The following is an 18,964-nucleotide window of genomic DNA, read 5'->3' as shown; positions in this document are numbered from 1 at the left end:
GATGGAGTAGTATGCTCTATGTTGGGGCTGAAAAGAGGACAAGATCCTGCTGAAATGCATGTAGTGTGCAACTTAGGAAGGGAGTTCCCTTGCGCTCCAGCCTTTTTGGTGCTCACAGTCTGGGACTGTAGTCAGTTGAAAGCAAGCTGGTCCACTTCAAAGGAGACTGGGTCAAGGATGACTGGCGCACACAAGAAGATGTGTTTTGCTGATATTTATTGTGGTGCAAGCATGACTAACGTTTCGACGCAGTGCGTCTTCACCAGAGTCCAAGACTAACGTTTCGACGCAGTGCGTCTTCATCAGTCATGTGGTGTGCACTTTAGAATATCTTTAATTAAAGTGATTGTAGAAACATAATTGTAGCAATGTCAGTTCTGTGCCAATGTTTTGGCTCTGGCCATGTTTGTCATGCACCCTTAAAGGTGGTATGCAGGGTGTCTACCTGGGAAACCATGTTGCAATACTGCTGCTGGGTCAAAGACGTGCAAAATGAAATTGTCATTCAGTGTAACGCATACCATCTTCTGACTGTAACTGTAAAAAACATGACTCTTTATTTTATTTTTTTCCCAGTGAATTCATGAAAGCCTCGGCGGTCATCCATTCACTTGAAACAATTTAAAAATCATGTTTTTTTACCGTTACAGTCAGCAGAAGGTATCCGTTACACTGAATGACAATGCTATTTTGCACGTCTTTGACCCTGCTGTCAAAGTGTCCATCATTAGAATTAATGCTGGAAAAAAAGCAACACAGATCCCCTAAATGATGATTTAGTTTGACTGTGTATTTACAGTGCAACCTTCTTCCCCTATTCATGGGATTGTGAGAATCCTGCTTCTCCGGGATGTTTCATACAGAGACTGGTGCACTTCATTCCCCAGACTCTCTCCCAGTTGAGCAGAAAGGCACATTCATAAGAACGGCCTGTACAGATTTTTTTTGTTTGAGCTGTACCATTCATTTATTATGCAGGCATCACTCTGAAATGCACCTTGGATTTTGACTGCCACACAAGCTTATTAATAAGACCCTTAAAATCCTCAAGGGGGAGACAGTCACAGATTGGCACTAACAAGAGATTATTGGTTGAACATTTTGATTTGACCGTGTCTGCTGTTAGTGTTGGTACGCCATCATTAAAACAGAGTGCTAAATGACGAGGAAGTTGATTTCTGTTTGGAGTTGAGCAGGGATTTAATCAAGGATGAGACAGGGAAAGAGACACTGCATAATGTTCTGTGCTATGTGAAGCCTCTTGACATATGTAATGTGCTTCATCATTCTTCGAGGAATGTGTAAGTGCTAGACAGCTGTCTCTGTTTGACCTTTTAATCTAGGATCTGTGACTGCTTCTCACTTCAAGTCTTGCCAGTGAAAAGTAATATTGAAGACCTTTTGTAGTATCTGTTTCAAAGTCTCCTTGAAGTCTAAGAACCTCACTCTGTGATGGGGCTGCACAATATATCGAAAATATAAATTGTATCGAAATCGCGATATCAAGAGTGACTGTGTATATCGCGAAAATGACTTATTTATCGATAACAAGTCAAAATTTTCTATGCTGTCCAATCACTAGCTGAATGTCAACAAATGTGCGAGAAGCCGTCCAAGACCAAAGCCGCGCCCCCCATACAGACCGACAAATAGTGGCAAGAAAAACACTCTGCTACATTTCTAAATATTGCTTAAATATCGTAATCGAACTGTATTGCATGCTGTCATCGAGTATCGATTTAATTTTTTTCTGATATATCGTGCAGCCCTACTCTGTGATACCTGTGACAAACCAAAAGCAACATGACATTATGCCTGTGAAAGATTTCAGAGTTGAGGGATATACTGTAGAACCTTTGGTTTCCATGTATCATTTCAGGGGTTGGGGGAAAAAGGCAAGTCTGAGTATTCAATTGTATTCTTATTTAACGACTTTAACTATGTGTCACATTGTTGTAAATGTCAAAATGGCAACTTTGTTACTATGCTGCTTATAATTACTCTTTTGAAACTCCCTAGGAACTTTAATAGCCATAGCACATGTAGCCGTTGAAATACCAGCAGGACATTCAACCATATGATTCAATTCTAGATACTGGATAATGTATTCCAGGTTCCGGCGGGAAAAAATCCTATACATTTTTTCGTCTCAAGGAGTGGCTCAAGCACAGTGTGCTTGTCTGAGGCCGATGTGTGACGCGAATCATATTAGATTTCCCCGAAGGGACTCGTGGAGGAAGTGAGAGGGGGAGAGGGAGGGTGTCCTTGGGGGATCGATGCCTTTTCCAGTTCATGCATTCATGATGATGGAGAGGAGATGGGTGCAGGATTAAGAGCAGAAAAGAAGGACTGTGGGTAGACTGATTCTACCTGGCACCTGAAGCCCCTACACCTTCCACTCCAATCCACCACCACCACCAGCACCACCACCAGCCCCTGTCTCCGTCCCCGTCTCTCTCCCCTCCTCAAGCCCGGCTGTCTAGCTGCCTGGACAGGGTGTGTAATGGAGCTCCTTTTAAACCAGTCATCAATAATGTATTATAATATATCAAAGGCCCAGACATGACTCTTGGAGAAGTGGACGGCTGTGCTCTGGCAGACGAGAAGGGGTGGAAAGGAGCCTGAGCTCGAGAGTGAAGGTCTCGCCAGGTCGCCCCTTCCTGCGACAGACGGAGGTTTTAGAAATGCAGCCAGTGTTCTGGTGTATCGTTTCATTATTTCTCCCCTTTGTTTAGTTTTTGTTCATCGTGTTTGATGGCATACTGGGGAAATGATTAATTGATGGTGGACGTGGGGGTGGTGTTGGGGGGAACCAAGACAATGCTAGCCCAGGTTTATTTTGTGTAGAGTTGAAGAAGACAAGTGGGCTGATTGACAGCGTCGATAAGCGTTCTGGACGGCCCTTATTAAGTCCATTACCAACAGTTTTGACAGGCACATTAATGCAGTAGAACTTCATCAGCCAAAGCCTCCTTCAAGTTTGTCTTTTGTTCTCGGGGCCCTCTGCTGATAATTAACCCAGACACCGCTTGTAAACTTTGGATCCCGAGGAGACACATACACACACACACACACACACACACACACACACACACACACACACACACACACACACACACACACAGGAGAAAGCCCTATTGTGAGATGGTTCGACTTTCTCTAAGGCCTCGCAAATAAAGAGCGACAAGTCAGCAAATAAAACACTGAAAACTTAATTTCCTTTTCTTGCCGTGATTATCAATGTTAATTTGTGGTGCCAGTGATATCTGTTGTGTATTATAAGTATTTACACTGTCAGGATGTGTTGGGCAGGTTTTTTCTGTTTGTTTTTGCTTCCGCTGCTGTCACTGCCTTGGTAGTTTGTACCACTTGGTTCAAATTGCTTTCATTGACTACCTCTTTATACTTCATGAAAGGTAACTTTTCTTGTTTTCTTTACAGATCCCATCAAAACCGCTCAGGGCTCGCTGTCACTGAAGGCCTACAGACTCACCCCTAAACTCATGGAGATCTGCAAGGAAAAGGATTTCTCCCCAGAAGGGTGAGTTTAAAACACACACACACGCACACACACACACACACACACACACACACACACACACACACACACACACCATGTTAGATAATATTGAACAGCAGATGGTGTTGTGTGTGTTTGTGTGTGTGTAAGTGTTTCTTTTAGTCATTTGTAAAAGCTAGCCTCCAGGGGAACTTAATCAAATTCTTAATCTTAACAAAAGGCCAACTTCCGATAAAACTCAGTTTTACTCACTCCTTTCGAAGATCGGACGGTCACCCCAAGTTAAACTCACTTGCAAGGCTCTCATAGCGGTGCGTCAACTCTCCTGGCTGTGTTTCCCGGTGTTTCCCAATTTACATCAATAATGCAGAGAAACGAGCGAATCACGAAAGCCTTTCTGTGTTTCGTCACGTCGAAAGAAGGCGTTGCCCACAAAGGTTTATATCGACCCATTTATCTAAAAACATGTCGAGTAATTTTTTTCTGCTTGTTTTCAAAACAAGCAACGTCTGGTGGTCCGAAACATAGCTTAGCTTAGCTATCAGCTGGTTGCTACTCTCAGGTACACACACAGCACAAAGCCTCATACATAAAGCCTGCTCACTCCGGTTGCTCCGTGCCTACAGCTCGCCTAGGGGTCGCTGTCGAAAGAGCACAGCCCTGAATGGAGCCTGCACGCCTCCGTTGGCGCCCCTATAGTGCAGTACCACCCGGAGAAGTGGCGACTCTGTTTCCCATTACATTCTCTCCCAAGGCTGGAGGACTGAGCCAATCAGAGACGCGTTTCTTTGAGAGCAGGAGGAGTGAGCCAATCAGAGACGCATTTCCACGAGAAACACGGAACACTCTCTCGTTTCTCCACAAGCCACCTTGCCAGCTTGCAAAAACGTCTTGAAACAAAGCAACCAGAACGTTTTTTAAAACAGGACCAACGCGTAACACATTCAATAACAATTGGGAACACGGCAATATTAATTAAATTACGTTGAGAGGCGATCTTTAACAAAAACCCCACATCAACCCTCACATCACATCAAGGTTTCCTATTGAACTACGGACATTGGCACAGCCATAGTTTTTGTATTTGCAATATGTACAGCGCAGCGTAGAAAAAAAAGTGTATCTGAGAAAATGGCCTGCCCTGAAAGACCTGTTCGGACTTGAGAATTAGGCATTAAAGTCTGCACCTCCTTAATTCAAAATCTCTATTGGAAATCAGTCCGCAGACCTTGGCAGGGCTTTTTGCTCTCCTGGCGGGCGGGAACTGCAGAGTCAGGCCACGCATATAGAGAAACAGAAAGTCAAACTCATTTTTGTTGTGTGCACATAGACCAACAGGGATATTAAGTATCCAAATGTTTGGGCAAGGGCAGCCGCACGCTCCCATGGTCTGATGTAAATGATGCAAATGTGCGTACACGCGCGCACACACACACATACACACACACACACACACACTATTAAGTATCCAAATGTTTGGGCAAGTGCAGCAACCGCATGCTCCCTTGGTCTGATGTAAATAATGCAAACGTGCGTACACACACACACACACACACCCCAACAGTACACACCCCTACAGTGTACACCTGCCAGGCAGCACATGAGCTCGTCTCTTTAGCCTTTCAGACTAACGATGATGGCAGCACAGAGGGATCAACCTCAGTGGCGCTGTGGTCAAGTAAACAGGCGCGCAGAGTCAGCCGCCACTGACAAACGTGACTAAAGCAGGTGGTAATTGCTTTTAAATTGCCACCAGATCCAAGTGTAACGAGTGGGTGTTAGTAACAGTAACAGCTCCATGGTCTGATTTTTTTTTAAAAATGTAAAAGATTGTGGCGCCGTATCTCCACTGCAAGAGATACGGGGGGGGGGGGGGGGGGGGGCATCAGGGGAGAAAGGATGCCAAATGGAATGTGTTTGATCTCTGGGGGACGGTTTGTTATTGGAATTTAGTGGGAAACGGGAGCGTGAGCGTGTGGTGTCGCCCTATAAATGTTTGATGTTTGTTTACGGGTGAATTATAGTATGATCATAATTCTGTGTCCAAAGAAGGGAGCGTTTTCATCACAGTCCAAATGTGTATGAATTAACGACTGTAATTGGGGCCCGAATCACCTACATGCAAATGTGGGGGAAATGTAGCCTGATAAACCAGCCTAAATGTGAGACTGGATGTGTAATTTAGTCTGGCCCCGATGAACGATACATCCGAAGATTGTTGATGAGAACAACCCATTGTTTTTCAAACCATGCCTCTGCCTATAGGCCGGCGCTCTGACCAACCAGCGATCTTTCTCGCTGATGTGCTTTCTTAATGTTGCGAGCTTCGTCGTCCCTCCCTCAAAACCCTGCCCGCTTTGATTCAAAACAAATCTCTGCGTTGTGATTGGTTCGCCAGATTCAAGGCAATGTGTTCAAAATGTTCGACCGATCCGAGGCCAGACCCACTCGCAGCCGAAAAATGTCGGTGTCCAGCTGGTGGCACTGGTTTACTAGGCTAGGGAAAATTAGCTTTTCTTTGCAGTGCCACTGGCCCATACAAGAAGGCTTGTTTGAAATGACAGTTAAAGCAGACAAAGTTCAGTTCCATCTGAAAGCCCATTGGGAAACTCCAACTCCCATTGTCATTGTGACACAGCACTCCACAGCACACAAGTGAACACTGCACACTGCACACAACGAAATTGCATTTATGCCTCACCCGTGCAAGGGGGCAGCCCTCAGTGGAGCCCCATGTGGAGCAGTGCGGTGGGACGGTACCATGCTCAGGGTACCTCAGTCATGGAGGAGGATGGGGGAGAGCACTGGTTGATTACTCCCCCCACCAACCTGGCGGGTCGGGAGTCGAACCGGCAACCTCTGGGATGCAAGTCTGGCGCCCTAACCGCTCACCCATGACATTCTCTCGCTCTGTTTGCACATGCACATCATGGAGTCTACTTAATTCTGTGCCCCCTCACACATTATTATTATTATGATGGCAACAGCACAGCAGCAAGTTCTCTTCAATAACGCCATTTCAGTATTGAGTTCGCAGCAAATGGGGGTCCTTTTAAATTTTTCGATAGACCTTGGGATTAAAAAAAAAGAGAGATAAAGTTCAAAAGCTGTCATAGCGCTTTATTGAGTAAATTATTGAATGCTAGCAAGAGCACACACTGTGATGGGTGGATGGGTATGGTGTGTTATAAGCTGAAACATGCCCCTGCCAGCTGGTCTGCTTATAAGTAACAAGTTTCCTCCCTTCCTTTTTCTCTACCTCTGTCCCCTGCTCTCTCTCTCTATATATATTTTTCGCTCGCTCTCTCGCACACGCTCTCCGTCTCTGTGTGTGTGTGTATCTCTCTCTCTCTCTCTCTCTCTCTCTCTCTCTCTCTCTCTCTCTCTCTCTCTCTCTCTCTCTCTCTCCATAGACTGAAGAAGGCACTAGTTGGCTATGAGCACATGTTTGAGGAGGTGCCCATCGTCATCAAGAACTCCTACCTGGTCAACGTACTGCTGTGGGAGCTGGAGGAGAAGTCCCAGGTGGCCGACAAGCACGAGCTCCTCAACCTGTCCAGCAGGTAGCTTCACCTCATGCACATGAAACTCAGATGGCACTTTTATTGTAGGTTTAGGTTATATTAGGAGTTGGCCCCTAATGTATGTCTAACTGTCTACGCATGTTACTTCTAAGACATGTATTAACAAAAAGGTTGGCGTCTGTGCCTAGACTTTGAACCGTATTATCACCATTATTTTTATTTTAACATTGTTGTTTATCCATTTGTTAAGCACTTTGAGCTGCATGTATGATACTGTGCTATACAAATACAGTTTATTATGATGTATTTGGTGAGTCTGATCACAAAAAACACTGAAAAGTAACAAAAATTAGGCGCACACACAGAAGGCTAGTGTCACAAGCTGTTTATTAAAGCTGAAAAAGTATGTGGACACAAACTGGAGAAACAGATGTTTTCCGGGCCTTGCCAATGTTCACACTCTCTAGTAGGTGCCCCATGTGTATGAAACTGAGGGACCACTTTATTTTAGGCTTCACGTGTAGGCCACTAAGGTAAGCCCAGCTGTCTGTGTAAGTGACTTAAATTATATACTATTTCTTCAGCAAATCCAATCATTTGCTGCATGTATTCACCACTTTCTTGTTCACTGCTCTTAAGGCTGTTATTATTGATGTTGCTTAACACGTCTGATGAGTCATCGCATTAGCGGCTAACGTGAATACTAAAAGTGTTAACGAAACTGAAAAGGAATAATGAAGGTTCACAACACTGATTATTGCTCCGAGACATCACGCCAATGAAACGTTTGGGAGGTTTATCAGCGCTGCAGACCTTTTATTATTTCTTTTTACTATCATCATTTTGGTCCAGCACGTCAACAGTTTTGTGATTTGTGTGCATATTCTCTTTTTGATGTTCCCCATGTTCTCATTCTCAAGGCTGTTGTTTGAGGTCAACTTATTTGCTTGAGGTTAGACTTAATTGTATCCTATGGGATTTTTCTCTCAGTTGTGCGGCAAAACATTTAACATAGCTGTCTTTCGCATGATCAACAATGAAATACTCAGACTTCATTATACATTCCTCCCTCATTGACAATAGCAGAATTGTATTATACTTGGAGGCCACAGTTAGTGTGTTCAGATCAAAAAGTGAACCATGCTGGTGCCAGTTTTCGCACCTCATCTCAAACCAACATGTTCACGCCTAAAATCTAAGCTTTTGGTAACTGGAAAGTTGGTTCACAATATGAATTGAAAAATTCTTATTTCCCCTCTGCGAACTGTGCCGACGACATAGACATCGGCAGGTTCATCCTGGTAACACACAATCAATCACATGCAGAAAAGAACAGATCACGGTACGAATGTGGATGGTTTCCCCATTAGTTCCGAATGTAATTGGTGCAGGAATGGGCATCTGCACCGTTCTGGCCAACCGTCCTTGTAAGTGTGCCGAACAAGTACACCCAACCGCACCGAAACAATACTCAGCCGTAACCTTTCCATCCCTGTTACAAACACATGCCAGAGCTCAGCTTGTAACAGGGGTGGCTACTGAAGTGAAACGAAGGAACAACAACCAGCAGCAAACACTGTAGGCGCGATGAGGTTGCACACTTTAGAATGAGTGATGTGCAGTGGTTATCTCGAAAGACCCTTCCTGTTATTGCATATATTTTGAAACATTCTTGTGTTGAGCAGGCAAATTACTTCTGCCGCCAGCCCCCTAACACATGTTTTGTGTACGCCACCTCCAAGCGTCGGCTTATCAATCACCTCCAGCGCCTGTGCAGCAAGAACACACTTGTACTGTATATATCTGTGAAATAGTCAGACTGTTACCAAACACTAAGCTTCTATGTGATGTGTTTATATCTATTCATGATCCCCCTTCTCCTCCACGTACACGTTCCCCTATAACCTGTATGCTGTATGGATGGAAGAAGAGCACACGGCACTCTCTCTAAATCCCACTCAAAATGCAGCAGCTCACAGTTGCACCTCTGGGCACACAGTGACTTCCCTCCCTGTAAGTTAGTCAGTCTGTAATCCCTCTGGTAATGTGTAGGCAGGTAGATGTTTGACGGGAGAGAGGTTGGTGTATTTCACAGCCCCCTCATCAAACACTGCTACGGTGGCAGCGATGGGAGGGAAAAGCCTCATAACTGTTTCTAATGTCATTTAAATTTAAATCACTTATGTGGGCGAGTTAAAGTTTTGCTGGGCTATGGATTTACGAGATAATCTCTGGTGCTGCGGTGGCAGGAAGGTACTGTAAAAAAAAAAAAAAAAGCAGAAGAGAGGCTTGGGGAAAAAGCTGTGCACTGCTGATGGCATTGCTCTAAAAGACACTCCACTGGTTGCAGATTCACTCACATGACGGCTTTAATTTGAAATGCAAAAAAAAACTGCGTCGCAGAGTGGAAGAGCAGTTTGCCTGTTTAATCCACTGCCCCTCCCTGACATCCTCTACTTTTCCCCGAGCCCGCAACTCCGCCACCAAGCTGGCAGTTACAAATGCGACAGATAACAACCCCCAAAAAGTCCCTGCCAGCGCGCAGCCAGCGCGACCACCTTTCCGTCTCGGAGCCCCGTGCGATGTCATCCGTCTTCAAATGCGCTGCATATTGACCTTCTTTATCAGCGTCTCGCTGAGAGATAAATGAATGTTGGGCCCGCGGGTAATTGTTCTGTAACGCAGATTAAGAGACTCTGGTCTGACTCAAGGGGGCCTGCCCGTCATGGTGGCGGGAGAAGGAAAGGAGCAAGGGCCCCAGCTGGAGATTGGAAACCTCTTCTCCACCCCTTCTGCCTGGCTCCTTTACATTACATGGTATTACGTTGCGTTTAGCTGGTACTCTTAGCGCTCTTATCCAGAGAGAGTGGCAAGCGTATTACACTGGGCCAGTACCCCCTGGAGTAAAGTAGCGTTAGCTGCCTGTCTCGCCAATAGTTGGATATGGGTGCAGGATAGCACAGCGTACACAGTAGAAAAGAACACACATTGACTTCCTTTCTCCAAGACCACGAGCATTAGCCAATGAGCACAGCTGAGATGCAAAAGTAGAAGTCTATCAGGGTTTGAGCCTACAGAATTGACGAATGATGATGGTAGGAGGTGCAGAAGGAAAAAAAAACTATGAACTACCAACTAGAGAGGAGAATACCTTTTCTTAATTCTGAAGAAAATGTGTGTTCACTGACTATGAACTTGTTGCTGACTCTGCGTATGTGTGTGTATTGACGTCTTGCAGTAGTAACCACCTGGAGAAGAGTCTGCAGCTCCTGATGGACCGCGTGGACGACCTGAGCCAGGACATCGTCAAGTACAACACCTACACCCGCAACCTCAGCAAGCAGCAGCAGCAGAAACACCAGGTACTGTTCGCCTCTGAACACCTCTCCCCTCATCACTTTCACCACCAACAAAATACTACACTGGCCAGCAGAGGCAGCAGCAGTAAGAAGTCAATGTGCTGGCCTCTGCACCATTTTAAGCCCTTTTCCACTGCCCGTTTTCTACCCGGTATGACTCGACCGCCATTTATTGTGTTTCCATTAGCCAAGTACGGCACAGCACAGCTGAAAAAACAGCCCTTGCTGTTTTTCGGCCGGCTGAGCGGGTTCTGTCGCTGCCTACTTCCCAGAATGCCAAGCTTCAGCTCGCCCTCAACGATGAATCAAAAAACAATCATGGCGGCCACCCGATCGACTTTAGACTTTGATATTAAAATTGAATCTAAAAATCAACACTGTAAGCTGTAACATAAGAAAAGTTCAATAAAGAAATGTTTGGGGGAAAAAAACACTGTAGTATCCAAATATGATGCTGCTCAACTTATTTGTGGCTTACTTCGATAGATTAGATATCTGTCGACCTTACGCTAGTCAACTAGCCTTCATAAAGTAATGCTAAGTGACAATGTCAGAAGCTCAACTCCAACCACACTCCGGATGACACAGTTTGTAATGGAAACACAATAGCACCACCACTCAGCTTGACACGACACAGCACCACAGTGCCAGGTTGTATGTGGAAAAGTGTCAAATGTTATGCAGGGGACCTGGATTCCCCAAGGTCATTTCCTAATCCTCCCCGATATCTCACTGCCACTCATTTCCTGTCCTTCTCCTCACTGTACTTTCAAAATGAAGACAAAAAAGGCCCACAAATGATTTAAGGAAAAAAAAGAACTCCATGTGCCGTACAACTCCCACCTCCCCTATTTTCTGTTTGCAAGACACAGCAGTTGCGAAAACGAACACCTACACAAGGTGACTGAGACGGCACTAGTAAGAACCTCAGATACCGTTCACCTCACACCTCTCTCGTCTCTCCTCGTTTCTCCATTCTCCCCAATGCTTTCTCTTGCCTTTAAACATCCACAACTGGAGGCGGCAGGTGCCCTCACACCTCCCACCTCAGCCACCGTTCCTCCTTTTCTCACCAATGCCATGTCATAACTACAGACACCTACGCCCGCAACCTTTCACAAATGGCAGCAGCGGCAGCAACATGTTACCTCTTTGCCCTCTGCTACCCCCACCCCCTCCCTCTAGTGTTCACCGTTGGCCTACACCTACATTCAGAACCATCTGCAAATGACTGCTCCAGAAAATGTCATGTACCTTTAGTCTGCCACTTCAGGCCCTACTATCCCCAGTTCCACATCCACCCCTGCCTGTGTCAGCTTCTAACGAAGGCCAGGAGAACGGAAGTACAACAAGTTTGTTTTAATGAACAAAATAATTGTTAATAATTCTTGCGTGGCCTGGGCGAATGATTTTTTCATTACAAGGTTCATGGTAGAACAGTTAATTGGCCCAATTAATAAAAGAAAGTAAAATGGTAAGTTTCAAAGTGTTGACGTGCATTGTATAGGGATGGAAAGATGTGTGTGTGTGTGTGTGTGTGTCTGGGGGGTGTTAATGGCAAGGGTGGGGTTGTGAAGGGGTTGTGTGAAGTGCTGTGCTGACAGTGTTATTCAAACGGCGCTAACCTGACAGCAATGACCAATGACCTGCGCCGGAGACGGTGATATTGAATAATTCATTCTTTAATCAGCTGGTGTGTCCTCCTTGTTGGACACAGATAAGGCCGGTCGATGGACAGCCAGGCTTGGTTTGGGGGCTGACATTTTAATTGATGCTTGATTCCCGCACCCACTCACCACCGCCACCACACCCGCCGCTTCTATGCTTGCATCGCGTCGTAGGAGCTCGCCTGGTCACTGAAAAGCCCTTGACATGTAATCCTCCCTTGTGTTATTTTTTATTTTTGCTCTTTGACTCTTTTCACACTGATTTCTCTTGGAGACATTGCCTGAAACGGTTTTGAAAAAAAAGATCACATGGTTATAGGCAAGCCAGTGATGTTGGGGAGGAGGAACGGGATATAGGGATCAAAGGAAAGAGATAGAATGTTTGATTTTCACCTGGTAAGCATGAGTGTGCCACTCCATTCCACACCATCTTAACCCCTCCCATCCTAGACAGGCACATGTGCACGCTCACGCATACACATAGCCGTCCCGCTGTGCCTTGCATTGAGTGATGGGAGTCGGCTCGATCTCATGCATATGAAAGCCTAAGAGGGGCGAAACCTCCCGAGTTGATCTTGGACAGGCTGCCTCTTGAGCGGGTCACTCGGCTCGACGTTGTCAGGCATCTCGACAGGCCGCACCGTGAGCCTTCAAGCGAGGAAGCGTCTCAGGAAGACGGGCAACGAGTGCAGACTGGCACAGAGCATATTGTGTGGGTAGGTGTGACAAGACTGTGCGTAGGTGAAGTCCGGAAAGAATCTCTAGGCAGTCAGAAGGCATATTGGTGAATGGTGATGGCTGAAAAGACCCCTACGGACTGACACATAGCATATACTGTGTGGGTATGACGCTTCAGAAGATACTGGGGATTGCCTGAAAGCTTGTGGACAAATGTCATGTGTGGATAAGACTGAGAGGGTTCGGCCGAGCCGAGGCTGTAACGGCTGGGCACTGGACTGCTACGTGGGCGACCCGGGTTCGATTCCTGCCCTGGGTCATTTCCCGATCCTTCCTCGTCTCTCTCTCCCACTTCGCTTCCTGTGTCTCCTCCGCTGTCTTATCTGAAAAAGATTGAGAGGGTTCTGTAGATTCACAAAGAGCTGATTGTAGGTAGGTGATGTGTATCCTCATTCCTCAGCCCCTCAGGTTTCATCCATCCACACACATCAGGCCACAAAAATGTCTTGAAAGTTCCCGGAATGTCACCCACTGTTCTCAGATGGATTTAACAATGACGAGACAGAAATAATAGAAATAATAGAAGGGAGAGAGGGTGACAATGGGGAAACAATGAAGGGTGGACGTGACTGAAGACCCCAATGGAGATGGAGAATGGATGACAATAATGAGAGGGAAGATGATGAAGAGCTGTCTTGAAACACATTTGTCTTTAGAAATACCTCAACATAGCGCATTGTCATTTACTATTCCTTTTGAGTTTCTTTGACATTTTCGCACTGAATCACTCACACGCTTCCCACACTCTTGTGCAAGCATACGTATGTTAAGATTAAATGTCTTTCACGGGATTGTGTTTGGCAAGTGTGCGCTTAATTGAAAATGTGACATTTCATGAAGATGTTGAACAAGGCCTCCTTTGAAATTGAAAAAAAAACATTTCCAAAGACCCTTTTTTTTTCCCCAAACGGAATCGCTTCGGCAGGGAAAATAAGCGAGGGCCCTGACCAGTGGCTCTTGCCCTCACGTACCAACCCTGCCTCCGTACCCGCCTGCCCGCCCTCTCGTTAGTCGTTAAGGTGGCCCTTACATCAGCCCACGCCCAAATCGGAGGTAATTACCCCAATCATCAATCATTTCCACGCCTCTGTTTGCCACGGCACAAGCCAGCCTCCCCAGTGTGCCATAGCAGCAAAACAACCGGCATCAATCACCATTTAACTTCAAAGCACAATGTGCCTCGCGTGTTGGTGGCATGCCTTGCCCCAATCTTATCTTAAGGGGAGTTGGGGTGGGGTGAGGTGAGGAGAGGAGGTAGGGAGGAAGAAGCGGTGGGGGGGTGAAATATGTTTTACCTGCTCCCCTTCCGCCCTGCCAAAAAAAAAAAAAAATATATATATATATATATATATAAAGGAGCACAGTCTCGACAGAGCAATAAGCCCTGTGTTGCTAGAAATTGGAAACAAAGTTATTACCATAAGACGTGGCAGCCATCGAGGCAGCTGCTTAATCCCAGGGCTCGAACAAGCAAGTCACGGAGACACTTTCTCTTCCTTCTCCTCGCCCTCCCTTTTCTTTTTCTTTTTCTTTTCCGTTCCTTCCCTTCCCTTCGCCATCTTTCTTGGCAGTGGGGCGTTCATTTCAATTTAAAACCCCTGCCGAATTAAATTCTCTGTCAAAGTTTAATAACGAATTGTTTCATGGCATGAAACGGACCTTTTTGTGTGTGTGTTCAGGGCTCTGAACCTGTGAGGCAGGAGGGAGATTCGGTCACCCCCTGCTGTGTGGGTAGCAAGGCCTTTTAGCCTTCAAAAGAGGCCTTGGCAGAAGCCGGCTAACTAAACACCTGCTCTACAGGCTGTACTCTCCCTGTTTGACGTCCGTTAGTTAAGACATTCGCTACTCCCGAACGTCTAGCTAAATAAAGCTTGGAGCACCAATTGCACCAGACATCAACAGATTACGTTGGGAGTTTTATGACGCCGCCCGCCCTCCCCACGCTCTCTTCTTCTTCTTCTTTTTAGTTGCTCTTTTCAAGTCTTTTCAATATCCCTTATGTCTCAGTAGTTTCATTGCACCCCTGAGACACGGTAGTAGAGACGTTCCCTGAGCAATTCCACTCCTGTGTTTTTTGAACGCGTTCCCGCTCTTTCACTCTCACGCCGTCTGCCTGTTCTTTTCCTTCCGTCTGTTATCTTCTTGGCTCTGTCTGTCCCCTCTGCTCCCCTCCCAGTAGGAAGAATATTGCTCTGTGCTGGTTTATTAATTTCTTTCCTAATTCTTCTTGAGACTCATCTTTTCTTGTTTTTTCTCTCTCTCCCACCCCCCTCCTCAAATGTCACCACATCCCTCTCTTCTTCTCTATCTCCCCCCTCCCGCACTATTTTCGTCCTCTTCTTCCCCCCTCCCCCCCCATTCGTTCCTCTATCCATCTCTCCTTCTCTATTCTGCCATTTCGCTCACTCTGTTCCTCACTCTGTCCTTTCCTGTCTGTCTCTCCATTCTGTATGTCTGTCTATCCTTATCTCTCTCACCCTCTCTCTCTCCCTTGCTCTCTCTCCCTCTCTCTCTCTCTCTCTCCCTCTCTCCCCCTCTCCCTCTCTCCCCTCTCTCTCTCTCTCTCTCCCACCCTCTCCCCCTCTCCCCCTCTCCCCCTCTCTGCCCTCTCCGTGCCCTGTGCGTGTGTGTGTGTGTGTGCGTGTGTGCGTGTGTGTGTGTGTGTGTGTAGTATCTGCAGCGGCGGCAGCAGGAGAATGCCCAGAGGCAGAGTCGTGGCGAGGCTCCCCTGGCCGAGGAGGACATCACTAAGCTCTTCAAGCCCCCGCAGCCCCCCTCCCGCATGGACACCCTCCTGATTGCAGGTAACTGCCACTCAGCCTCGTCCCCTCTCATCTCATCTCACCTCCGCCGGCCAGCTGACCTGCTACACAACACACACACACACACCATACCACACACACACACACATACACACACACACACACACACACACACACACACACACGCCATACCACACACACACACACACACACCATACCGCACAGCACACACACACACACACACCATACCGCACAGCACACACACACACACACACACACACACACACACACACACACACACACACACACACACACACACACACACACACACACACACACACACCATACCGCACAGCACACACACACACACACACACCATACCATACCATACCGCACAGCACAAACACACACACACACACACACACACACACACACACATACACACACACACACCATACTGCAACACAAGCACAGTCAGGCAGGCACGTGCACCCCAACTTGACCTGACACACACCCCCCCACACACACACACACACTGCCCTCTTTTTTCTGGCCCACACCTCATCATCCTCTTCATGAACTCGTGTTTACCTCCTTTCACGAGGCCCCTCTGTCATGGCTGGGCCAATAGTTCTCAGTAGGCCATCCCACAAGTGTTTTCGTTTTTTAAACAAAAGGGTAGTTCCTCGCGCTTCTGCTTTATCATCTGGTGCATCAACGGGAGAGAGGCAGGAAATCTTCATTTGAAGGACAACACCGGAGCAGCACAGATGTAATTCTTTGTGTTTTTTATTCAAGTGCACAACATGACTAACGTTTCGATGGTTAGACCGTCTTCATCAGAGTCCATGAGTGGAAATTCCACTCATGGACTCTGATGAAGACGGTCTAACCATCGAAACGTTAGTCATGTTGTGCACTTGAATAAAAAACACAAATAATTACATCTGTGCTGCTCCGGTGTTGTCCGGTAATAAATAGAAATGTATATGCCGTCTATGACTAATTCTGTCAATGAAGAGAGACAGCTGTATAGTTAGTGTTTTAAGGTGCAGTGCTATAACACTACACATTGTGTATTAGCTAGTTATTACAAAGTAAAGGCATATATGCACAAGAGTATAAAATGTTGTAGCATCTCATGAATACACAGTAGAGCTCTTGATTATGGATGCATGGCATAGTGTTAATATTATAGCACACACATACAATTTTATGATTTTACATGTATGCATTCAGAATGCACTTTAAAGGAAAACAATTAAGAGCCTGAACCAAAAGGCCTACTTGCGCTGACGTGCCACAAGAATTTACACTGAGTACGCCTGAATATTTTGATCTGGTGTTGGGCTACTTCGTCAAAATGAGCTACCAGTAATAATAATAATAATAATAATGCATTTTATTTAAAAGCGCCTTTCAAAAAACTCAAGGACACTGTACAGAGAGAAGCAAAATAAAACAAGACAGATAAACAGATTGTAAACAAAAAATAAATAAATAGAAAATAAATAAAAAATAAAATAAAACAAAATAGGGTTAAAATTATAAAGAATAGGCTAATTGAAATAGATGAGTTTTAAGTCTTGATTTGAACAGGGGTAAAGACTCAATATTGCGGATGTCAGGGGGAAGCGCATTCCACAGCTGAGGAGCAGAGCAACTGAACGCTCTGTTCCCCAAGTAGACCATTAACGTAGCCCTTACCCAAACCCTAACCTTAACCCCTGACCAGTAGTGGCTTTGTAGCTCAGCTAGATGGGTAAGTCCTAGGGGCAGGACTCCTCAGTGCACAAATGGTGCAAATCCGATACTTCAGCTCTCCGTCGCACCTCCATGTTTAATTGAAGGGAGCGTCCTGTTTTGAATTGATCTCCAGCCAACACTAAAATTGATCTGTTGAACATGGAAATACACTGAGATAGATGGCCTCGGAGGTTATTGTTTTACCTTGCAGGTTTGTAGTCGATATATATGGGCCTTGAAAACAGCTTTTTATTTAAACGCTGGCTTGTACGTGAACATTGAAACAGCAGTGACACTTGCATGTCAAGGCCCACCACCCCTGGCCTGTTTGGCAATCTGTGTGTATCTCGGCTTTGTCCCCATGAATCACCATTTTCAAAACCATTCTGTTCCAAAGTTCAAAGCACAACACGCACTTGAGGAATTCATAGTTTAAATGGGATGCAGATTTCTCGGGAAAGTATTTTTCTGAATAAATTACAGTGACTGTTTTGCTTAGCTTTAAAAGCGGATTGCACTTTATGCAAGGGTGTCCTGAATCTTAATGTTTGCCTGCACCACTTGCACTGTATATTTTTTTAATTTAATTTATTTGAGCAGTATAAAGGATTCCCCATCCGAAACGTGCATTTTTAACAGCTGTTGCAAAAAAACTGGATTACATGTCCTCTCAAACAAGTTACCCTGGACATCTACAGTTTCTCTTTTTGTGTTTTCCTAATCCTGCGTCACCCGAAAGTTTGAAGAGCCACACTAGAGTGACATTTCCGTTATTTATTGAGTAATACCATATCACACGTTTGGACAAGTTAAACACATCTTAAGAGCAAAACCGAAAATATTGTAGAAATATAACCATGTAATCAATTTGTCAGCAGTGGAGCACAAAAATCTAGCTATTACTCTGTTCAAAAGTCTCACTCACATTGTGTCTGCGTGTGCGTTTGTGTCTCTTTTTTTCTTCAATAGGGCAAATCAACAACTACTGCTCGAACATTAAGGAGTTCACGTCTCAGAACCTTGGCAAGCTGTTCATGGCGGAGTCTCTCCAAGGCCACAACAGCTAGAGCGGCACTGTGTGAAAAAGAAGCTGGAGAGACAACCAACGCAACGCCACGCCACACAACAACAACCATAACAACACGATTGGCTAATGATTCTACAACGCAAACAATGTGACCCGACCCAACCCAAGCCCCCTGCGTAGGCTTGGGTTGGGTCACACTGTTTGCGGTGTCGACACTCATTTTTAATTCATGAAGAAAATCCATTCAGGAAATGAGGGAAGGGTTAAATGGTACCCTGTACAGGTCATTTTCAATAAAATATACTACAATTCAAAGAATTTTTTACTGTCGTGGTGTTAAATAATGAAAGTGTGCGTGTGTCCGCGTACGTGTACACACATGTACTGTACGATACTGTACTGTGTGTGTGTGTCAGCCGAACCTGTCCTGTGTTTGAGGACACATATGCCCCCAGGGGTAGACACGTCTGTGAAGTAGAAATGAGTGCGGTCTCCCCTAAGTCCCCCCGCCCCCCGCCATGCAGCAGCAGATCCGTTTCAAAGAGCCTGCACATCACAGGCTGTCCTAGAAGAAGCTTTTGGATCTGTGATTTAGGGGCTGACAGTGGACAGCCCTCTTAT

The 18,964-nt window shown here is 45.7% G+C and overlaps 1 protein-coding gene across 1 annotated transcript in view; it reads left to right on the top strand.

The window, feature by feature from the left end:
• LOC134448430 (eukaryotic translation initiation factor 3 subunit H) overlaps positions 1-18,661 on the top strand; it is a 50,503-nt gene extending 31,842 nt beyond the window's left edge. The window contains exons 4-8 of the mRNA XM_063198106.1: positions 3,442-3,541; positions 6,934-7,083; positions 10,283-10,406; positions 15,480-15,612; positions 18,286-18,661. Of these exons, the coding sequence (XP_063054176.1) occupies positions 3,442-3,541; positions 6,934-7,083; positions 10,283-10,406; positions 15,480-15,612; positions 18,286-18,383 (605 nt within the window). The 3' untranslated portion in view covers positions 18,384-18,661. The remainder of the gene's footprint in view (positions 1-3,441; positions 3,542-6,933; positions 7,084-10,282; positions 10,407-15,479; positions 15,613-18,285) is intronic.
• Positions 18,662-18,964: the final 303 nt, after the last annotated feature.

Source organism: Engraulis encrasicolus, chromosome 5, assembly GCF_034702125.1.
Source record: "Engraulis encrasicolus isolate BLACKSEA-1 chromosome 5, IST_EnEncr_1.0, whole genome shotgun sequence".
NCBI lineage: Eukaryota > Metazoa > Chordata > Actinopteri > Clupeiformes > Engraulidae > Engraulis > Engraulis encrasicolus.
The sequence above is the reverse complement of the archived record's forward strand: the minus strand, read 5'-3'. Positions and strand labels throughout refer to the sequence as shown.